This window comes from Genypterus blacodes, unplaced genomic scaffold (assembly GCF_046128005.1).
Source record: "Genypterus blacodes isolate CSIRO-AG114 ecotype Tasmania unplaced genomic scaffold, CSIRO-AGI_Gbla_v1 ptg000017l_1, whole genome shotgun sequence".
Lineage (NCBI taxonomy): Eukaryota > Metazoa > Chordata > Actinopteri > Ophidiiformes > Ophidiidae > Genypterus > Genypterus blacodes.
Window position 1 is genome coordinate 1,097,386 of NW_027466831.1, and position 8,585 is coordinate 1,105,970.

The 8,585-nt window shown below is 43.6% G+C and overlaps 2 protein-coding genes across 2 annotated transcripts; both read left to right on the forward strand.

Moving 5' to 3' along the window:
* Positions 1-327: 327 nt before the first annotated feature.
* Positions 328-2,062, forward strand: pxmp4 (peroxisomal membrane protein 4). The gene is made up of 4 exons (XM_076141096.1): positions 328-483; positions 887-949; positions 1,043-1,241; positions 1,352-2,062. Exons 1-4 carry the CDS (start codon positions 371-373, stop codon positions 1,619-1,621), a joined length of 645 nt encoding a protein of 214 aa, XP_075997211.1. The 5' UTR covers positions 328-370; the 3' UTR covers positions 1,622-2,062.
* A 1,736-nt stretch (positions 2,063-3,798) lies between these two features.
* tgm5l (transglutaminase 5, like) lies at positions 3,799-8,289 on the forward strand. Its single transcript, XM_076141170.1, has 14 exons — positions 3,799-3,906; positions 4,021-4,203; positions 4,314-4,547; positions 4,663-4,781; positions 4,893-5,021; positions 5,407-5,584; positions 5,700-5,835; positions 5,997-6,100; positions 6,210-6,449; positions 6,555-6,617; positions 6,709-6,918; positions 7,035-7,192; positions 7,286-7,422; positions 7,729-8,289. Exons 1-14 carry the CDS (start codon positions 3,900-3,902, stop codon positions 7,880-7,882), a joined length of 2,052 nt encoding a protein of 683 aa, XP_075997285.1. The 5' UTR covers positions 3,799-3,899; the 3' UTR covers positions 7,883-8,289.
* The last annotated feature ends 296 nt before the right edge of the window (positions 8,290-8,585 follow it).

An 8,585-nucleotide genomic window follows, 5' to 3' on the forward strand; every position in this document is an offset into this window, starting at 1 on the left:
ATCGCTTTTAGATTTAATTTAGGTATTTCACTATCCTTTACGATTTCTAAATTGTCTCCGCAAAAATATCTATATTTGTAATGATACATCAATGGCGCCCACATAAATGAATCAATACGAGATGTTGATATCGGTGCTTTCTCCCCTATATTAATAATCTCAACAAACACACGTTTACTTTACATTGAACCTCAAACAGAAATATATTCAATAAGTATAAAGAGTATTAAATATAACATAGGCATAATGAAATTAGCAGCGGGATATTAATCGCTTTACCTGACTTGCTTCCGTTCGGCGCTGTTTGGCTGTGACACCCGTCCTCGTTGGTGCAGCATGTATTTGTGTCCGGGTTGCTCTGGGGGTAAACATGGCAGCATCTGACTTATTACAAACTCTCCTTTACACCGTCAACCACCTGCTGCAGCAGGAGAAGTACAGAGCGGCTCTGGCTGTGCTCAAAGGATTCAGGAATGGCGCCGTGTAAGTCCGAAGCGAAGTAAACTTTTAACTTTTTTTAACGTAGATTGATGCAAATACAGGTGTTTTGCATCCAGCGGTTCGTCCTCTGACCCCGACTTAGTGCTAATGCTAACACAGCTAACTTAGGAATATGAATATCACAACTTTGCTTTCCTTTCTAAGTTGTGTCCTTATGGTTTATCTTGTTCTACATATTTTTTTTTACCGAATTTATGCAATTGCAACCCACCCTTATGTTGTTTAAATGCTCATGTATAAGCTGGAACCTTTTCCTTGCATTTCATTTTTGACTTTGACTGAGATACTCTGAACAAATATTAATAAAAATAATGATCGATATAGACATAGAGTTGCAGTTGTATGACATATTTGTGTCGCCTCATCTCATGCATGTATTTTCCAGGTATGGCGCCAAAGTCAGAGCCCCTCATGCTCTCGTGATGACGTTCCTATTCAGAAGTGGCAGGTAGTAATAATTCTTCACTGATTTGTCATTTGATTACTCACCACCACCACACCTGCCAAGTCTGAACAAAGTGTCTCCTCTGCTCCTCTTTAGCTTAAGGGACAAACTGAGAGTCATCCTGAAAGCCACCTTTACGCATTCCAGAAACCTGGCGTGTTTTGTGTTCACGTACAAAGCTCTGCAAGCGGTGCAGGAGAGGATCCAGGGGAAGAGTCTGCAGTCTCACTCCTTCCTGGCTGCCTGCGTTGGTGGATGGTTGGTGTTTGGGGATAACAACAACATCAATAGCCAGGTACGATGGGATGTGACGGGGCCCCCGAATCCGCTGATGGCACGTTTGCTCTGCTGATCTGAGATGAGCATCGTCAGCTCTTCTTTGATGTGATCTCCACTCTCTTCTAGATCAACATGTACTTGCTGTCCAGGATCCTGTTCGCTCTGTCTCGACTGGCGGTGGAGAAAGGCTTGATCCCGCAGCCTAACCACAGCCCTTTCCCTCTCTTTGCCACCCTGGTGTGGGGTGTGGTGCTGTGGCTGTTTGAGTATCACCCACACACACTGCAGCCCTCACTGCAGTCGTCCATGAACTACCTCTACCACGACAGCAACGTCTGGCATGACGTCTCCGACTTCCTCATTTTTAATAAACCCAGAGCTGCGGCTCCAAAATGAAACGCCAAGCAAGAATAAACTAATAGTATTTTTTATAATTTTATAAATTACAGATGTTATTAAACGGTCCCTTCTCTAAATTATTGCAAGCATAAAGATTGTGAATTTAAGCTAGCAAAGTAAGATGACATCAAATGAGGCAAAAGCAGCTTTGAAGAGCAATATACGTGTCTTTTGTTGTCTTCTTTTCTTTTTTTTGCTGCTAATGTTTGCACTTTCGGTTACACTGAGACGCTCAAAGTCACGTTGAATGGATTGATTTGGGTTTGAAAAAATCTAATTGGTTTCAACAATGATGCAATCTAAACAAACTCTTGACTGCGTCTTTGTTTAGAATGATGACTACCTAAAATGTGTTTTGCACATTCCTCACTCATATTTGTGTTTTGATATGATTTACTCTATGTGCCACACATGTACAGTTTGGAATTATTAAATGAAATGAATGAAACTTAAAGTCAACCTTGTTATTCTTGCATTTGTCTCCAATCCGACATTTCTCTAAAGCGAATACAGTTTCTATTCATTATGTTGTATTTAGATGTGATCGTGTTGTATAGAGTGTTATGCTTCATGACACTTTGCCTTATCAAAACAGGATCTTGTGATGATGGAATATCAATGATAACAGCTTTATTGTCTCTTTCTCAACTCTGACCTTGTTACTTCAGCTGCATAACACCTGAAGCTGGACTGGTGAGGCGAAGTTTGACAGGGCAAAGGTCGACAGGGTAAGGCTCGATCAACAAGTAAATCAACAAATGAACTGTAACTGTAACTCACAGTATTGCTCCTAAAGGACGCCAGTGTCTTAATATTTATGAAGCTCAATGTGCTGTAAACATGTAAATCCTTATATTGGTCTAAAAATAGTCTCCTGAGGTTATTCAATGTGATTCCCATACTGTATCTGCAGACACGTCACACATCAGACATTCAGACATGACAGCTTGGATGGATGGATCTTCATATTCATGCTCCAAATATTCCCCCCGCCCAGTATTCCCTACATGCCAGTCATTTGGCAATGCTCTGCAGCTCCACACATGAGCTGCACAATGAAACAGTTTTGTATCCCACTGACGCCCACTTCCTAATACCACAGACTTTGTTGGGCAGAACCCCGGGCCAATCCCAGCACCTGAATGCCACACAGGGCTGGGCCTCGTCTTACCAATACGGTTTGTGCGTAACATCTAACTCCCACGCAAACCCCTGCGTGGCAGAGGTTAAACTGTGTGACAGGTCAGAGCGGGTGTGCTCCCAGAGTGAACGTGCTCGCTGTCTGAACATGTCAGTTTAATTGTTACAAACTTGTTTTTCTTTCGCCCCATGAGGAGTTTGTCACACACTTGACTCTCGCTGGATTTAAACATTTGAACTTTGTCTCAGTGTTTTGAATAATTCAGACATGCAGGAGCTGCTGAGGTGCGGTGTGTGACTAACATGCACTATAATCCTTACCAGGTATTCTAAGAATACTAGTTGTGTTTGACTTTCGGGCTTGATTCTGGAGGAGTTTGGAAAGTGTGTTAAGCATGCAAATTATAAAATTTAAATTCTCGATTTTAAATGTTCTGATCAATTCTGGAACTGAAGACTTTCTTGTCCAATGAATTGATGAACGAGATTAATACTGATATTTTTTTCAATTTGCATCTTGTGCATTTACAGGCTGCCTTTTAATCCAGGTGACGTTTTATTATTTTATTTTTATTATTTTGTTAATTATCGTTATTATGATATGAAAAATTTCAAAAGAATTTATGAATTTTCTTGTTATTTGTATATTTTTCAGGCTGTACAGAAACTGACATAAATCCATCCAATGACATCATACATAAAGTAAAATGGGCGATCAAATACAATGAAAGATATTAATTGATCATTTCCGATGACGATATACAATCACCTTTTATTGTATTTCTGACGCACTTGTGTTGCAATGTCCTACAGGGATGAGAACATACTGCACATTTTGATCCACTCTAATAAACGTGGATGGACTGGGTGAGTCTGATTACTCACGTCAGGTATGACAGCAGAGGCCCTGTTACATGCATGGCAGCGTGTCATTCTAAACTGGTTTCTGGGGAGCGGCGACTTACGTTCTGCTGCATGTTTTCTTCAATGTCGTAAACATCACCTCAGGCCATTAGCTACCATTCTCGAACCAGTTTACTTCCTCGCTGCTCCAGGAAGGCGGGACCAGCGTTCAGTATAAATCCAGACACTTAAGAGTGGAGTCACACAGCTCTGCAAAGACACACACACACCAATGGAAGGTGAGAAATGTACACCTGTTGTCTTATTCTTATGCTTTCTCTCTCTATTATTATTCTTTCTGGTGTAAAATTCAAACCAGTGCCCTCTGACCAGTTTGTTTCTCCTTTTTGCAGGTTTCCGCATCCAAAATGTCAACGTGGAACTATTGGACAACCATGACAAACACAGGACGGAGGGCTTCAGCAGCTCCAAAGTCCTGGTGGTGCGGCGAGGAGCTGCGTTCAGGGTCAGTCTGCAGCTGACGGGCCGGCCGCTCAACACCGACACCGACTCTGTGATGATCAGAATCTTGTTAGGTAGAGAAGAAGAAGAAGAATCCCAGATGTTGACGTTCTCATCCTATTTATCGTATTTTGAAGTACAAACATCTAAACCTTCATCTCTCCTCCCCCTCTCCCCCTCTCAGGCCGCCTGTATGTAACCATCCCGGTCACCACATCTGAGAAAGCTCCCTCCTGCCAGTGGAGAGCCTATTTCAACCCAGAAGACCTGAACTCCAACAATCCCTCCGTATTCATCTGCTCTCCTGCCTCGGCACCTGTGGGCTCCTACAAGTTCAAGCTGCGCGTTCTCACTCAGAGTGGCAAGAAGATCTACGCCTGTGGCACATTCATCCTGCTGTGCAACCCCTGGTGTCCCGGTGAGTGGGAATGAACGAGCCGACCCTTTGAAATAGTAGATCCAGCTTGTGTCAGAGCAAATATCTGCAGTGCTGTTTATTAATGAGGTGATGTGTGTGTGTGTGTGTGTTGCAGAGGATGCAGTGTATATTCCTTTTGAAGACCAGAGAGAAGAATACGTCCTGAATGACTCAGGGCTGCTCTTCATGGGGACGGCAAAGAACCTGGTGTCAAGACCTTGGTCCTTTGATCAGGTGTGCATACAGAACAGTACATGTTGGTGGCGTACAACCGATTTGCAAGGGAGATGTGGATAAATTCTATATTTGTTCTGCGTGTGTGTGTGTGTGTGTGTGTGTGTAAAGTTTGAGCCTGGAGTTCTGGAGGCGTGTCTGAACCTGCTGCAGGTCAGCCCACAGCACATCAGGAGCAAAAGAGGAGACTACCTGAAGAGAAACAACCCCGTCTACATCAGCCGGGTCGTGTCTGCCATGGTGAGTGTTACCGTGTTAAGATGTACTGCTTATATAGGCAGATAAGCAGGATAAGTAAGAAAGAAAAGTATATTATTACTTCATCGTACTTTATATTCTTCCAATGATACATGAGTAAATAAACTTAAGTTACCTTCTAGCTGGGTGTGTGTTGCCTCGTAACACAGGCAGTGACCTGCATTTGATTGTTGCATTTCTTAGAACGTGAAGAAACAAAACACGCACACACACACACACACTAATAGTAATATATAAACCCTGACACTCTGCAATTATTTTAATGGGGACTGTCAGTTTAATTTGTTCTCTGCATGGCTGAGGCCCAATTTCTACCTGTGAGAGGGAAGAGAAGCAGATCAAACGTCACGTGTTCTTTTCTGTGCAGATCAATTGCGAAGACGACCGCGGCGTGCTGAAGGGAAACTGGACAGGAGACTTCAAAGACGGCGTCCATCCCTCCAAGTGGACGGGCAGCGGGGACATCCTGACTCAGTGGGCCCAGTCTCACTTCCGCCCAGTCAAGTACGGACAGTGCTGGGTGTTTGCAGCCGTCATGTGCACAGGTGACTGGACCCCGATGACTCATGTCCTCTTTGTGCAGGTTGAGCTTATGTCTCCATGTCTCAGGTATTGGTCATTGCATTTACACGTCTGTGTGTCTTTGATTCTGTCCCTCAGTCTTGAGAGTCCTTGGCATTCCTTGCCGCGTCGTCACAAACTTCAACTCCGCTCACGACACCAACGGCAACCTGGTGATTGAGGAGTACTACAGCGAAACAGGGAAGAAGCTGAGTCTGAGTAAAGACTCCATCTGGTCAGTGCTTACGCATTATATGTGTGTACACAGGAATACTCATGATGATGTGATGTGTTTGGGGATTAATGCAGCTCTGGATTATGACCTCATCTTTGTTTTGGTGTGGGAATACAAGATAAATGCCACTCCTTAATGAAATCTACTTCTCTCCTCAACAGGAACTTCCATGTTTGGGTGGAGTGCTGGATGAATCGACAGGATCTGGGATCGGGAATGGGCGGCTGGCAGGTTTCGGACCCCACACCCCAGGAGAGGAGCAGAGGTGTGTGACAATGATCAGTCCTGACGTCTGAGAAGGACAGATTCTGATCTGCATTTGCTATGACATGTAACATTTGCCATGTCTTTTCTCCCACCTTCCTCTTCCTCAGGAGTGTTCTGCTGCGGCCCAGCATCTGTTAAAGCCATCAGGGATCAACGCATCGACCTGAAGTTCGACGTTCCCTTCGTCTACGCCGAGGTGAACGCCGACGTCCACTCCGTCATAGTGAAGGACGGTCAGATGCTCAGCTACAGCAAAGACACGGAGAGAGTCGGCTGCCTCATCTGCACCAAAGCTGTCGGCTTCCCCAGACTCCAGAACATCACAGGGGACTACAAAAAAATCAGAAGTAGGAACCAACAAAGGAGAACAAATTCACATCATTCTGGAGCTTTACAGAGAAGTAAAGACTCCATCTGCTCACCACAATTTTCTGTTTCTTTCTACAATCCAGGTCCGAATCCGTCAATATCATCAAGAAGCTCCACAGCCTCAGATGATTCCACATCAAGCAGAGGTAAGATCGCTTATCCTCTTCATCTGACCTTCGTCTGTTTAAGCCTGCGTGTCATCTTGTCCTCTAACCGTCCCTCCCGTTCGTCCTGCAGGCTCGTCCAAGGGGGTCTTGGTCTTTCTGACCCTGGATAAAGCTCCCATCGCCGGGCCGCCCATCGGCTTCACGGTGAAAGTCATCAACAGGCAGCCAGTGGCCAAAGTGATGAAGATTAATCTCAATGCTCAGGCCAAAGAATACAACAACAGTCCCTCAGAGACCTTCTGGGAAAACCAGGGCATCATTCAACTGGCACCAAGAGAAGGTCATTAGCTTTTCATTCAATCACAGGCATTAACCTTCACAATTTACTTCTAAATGATTTAATTATGAGTTATGAGTTATGACTGAATCCCTCTCTTTCTCTCTTCCTTTTTCCAGCCAAGGTGCTGCACCACAAGATCCTCCAAACCCAGTATGAGGATGTGGTGGGAGACGACCTGGTCAACCTGGCGGTGGTCCTGGAAGATCAGGCCAGTCACGAGCAGTTCCTCACCTCGGAGGAGTTCAATATCCTCAGTCCACAGCTCACCATACAGGTACAGCAACAGAGCGTCAGATCACCTTTAATAGGTATTTGAGGGGGATTTAAGGGTAAAGTCAACTTTCACTCACACCGGTTTCTCCTTTAGATCGAAGATGAAGACTCAGTGGAGATTCACAAGGAGCAGACCTCATCGGTGACCTTCACCAACGTGTTCTCTCACCCTGTGAGTGGGTTACTGACGGTGGCCGGAGCCGGGCTGATCCGGGGCAAAGTCCATTTCAGGTGAGAGTGTTTGTCTTTATACTTCATGTGCGTGTTGTCAGTACTTGTAGACTCTTTGCTTATCTGTTTTCAAAATGGTAAAATGCCTCCATACAGGTGTGTCACAGTTCATTCACAGTGCAGTGTGTGTTTGTGAGGGTGTGTATGCTAAAAAATGTGACGGAGCAGCTTGTGAGTGTTTCTGGGCTGAAAATATCCATCACTTGTTGCATGATTCCATAATGGTGGTTGGACAAACATGGAAATATGATGTGACAAGACTGTTGCAGGTAAACTGATCACCTTCTGGTTCTCTCTTCCCTGCAGGATGCTCCAGCTTGCGCCTGGAGACAAAGTAGAGCAGCGCATCACCTTCATCCCCACGATGGTGGGAGCCAGGATGCTGCAGGCCAGTTTGACCCTCACGCACATCAACTCCTCCATCAGAGGCTTCAGGATGGTCTCAGTCATGCGTGCTTAGATCTCACATGTCACGTTTACTTCCAGCTGCTTTGGTTCAGCTTTTGTCACCTGTTGGTATTGTCTCACCTCTGAAACATCATTTTAGACAAAAAGACGTGTAAAATATTTTTCTTTTATATATATTTATATTTTTCTTAATATTTATGTTTGAGCCAGAAAAAAAAAATCAACATTGCTACCTGAACATCCATTTTCTACTTTTGATACAAATATCATAAACATCCAAATAATTGAATTAAATGATTTGTTAAGGAATATTATTATTGAGTTTGTTGCTTTGTAGAAATATTATAGAACTGCTGAATTGTTGAAAAACTGAATGTATTTCAATGTACTGAATAAAATTAATCCCTGCTAGTGCACTGCTCTTTCCATCCTGCAGGGGGAGACATTTCCTTTTGAAAACCCTTTGTCCGCCTCTGTACTTTTACAGATTTTACAGACTTTTCTAGTCGTGGAAAATACATGAAATAAAATGAAACTAGATTCACCTTTACCCACGATGCAATTAATTTATTTTTATTAATCTATTTGAACTGTCTGTCAATACAAATCAACAATAAAGCATTATATACAGATCATAGCTAAGCTGACAGGCAGTTTAATAGGCACATGCGCAACCATACCAGTTCATCTATATTACAAAAAAAACAGGTTATTAGGAAATTAACCATGACAGAAAAAAGGAGAATTAAAACACA

Bases quoted from the DNA above. Each gene is read 5' to 3' on its own strand.
- pxmp4 (XM_076141096.1), top strand. From the start codon at position 371: ATGGCAGCATCTGACTTATTACAAACTCTCCTTTACACCGTCAACCAC. The intron at 484-886 runs GTAAGTCCGAAG...TGTATTTTCCAG, and splicing joins GGATTCAGGAATGGCGCCGT to GTATGGCGCCAAAGTCAGAG. The intron at 1,242-1,351 runs GTACGATGGGAT...ACTCTCTTCTAG, and splicing joins ACAACAACATCAATAGCCAG to ATCAACATGTACTTGCTGTC.
- tgm5l (XM_076141170.1), top strand. The intron at 6,450-6,554 runs GTAGGAACCAAC...TCTACAATCCAG, and splicing joins GGACTACAAAAAAATCAGAA to GTCCGAATCCGTCAATATCA. The intron at 7,423-7,728 runs GTGAGAGTGTTT...TCTTCCCTGCAG, and splicing joins CGGGGCAAAGTCCATTTCAG to GATGCTCCAGCTTGCGCCTG.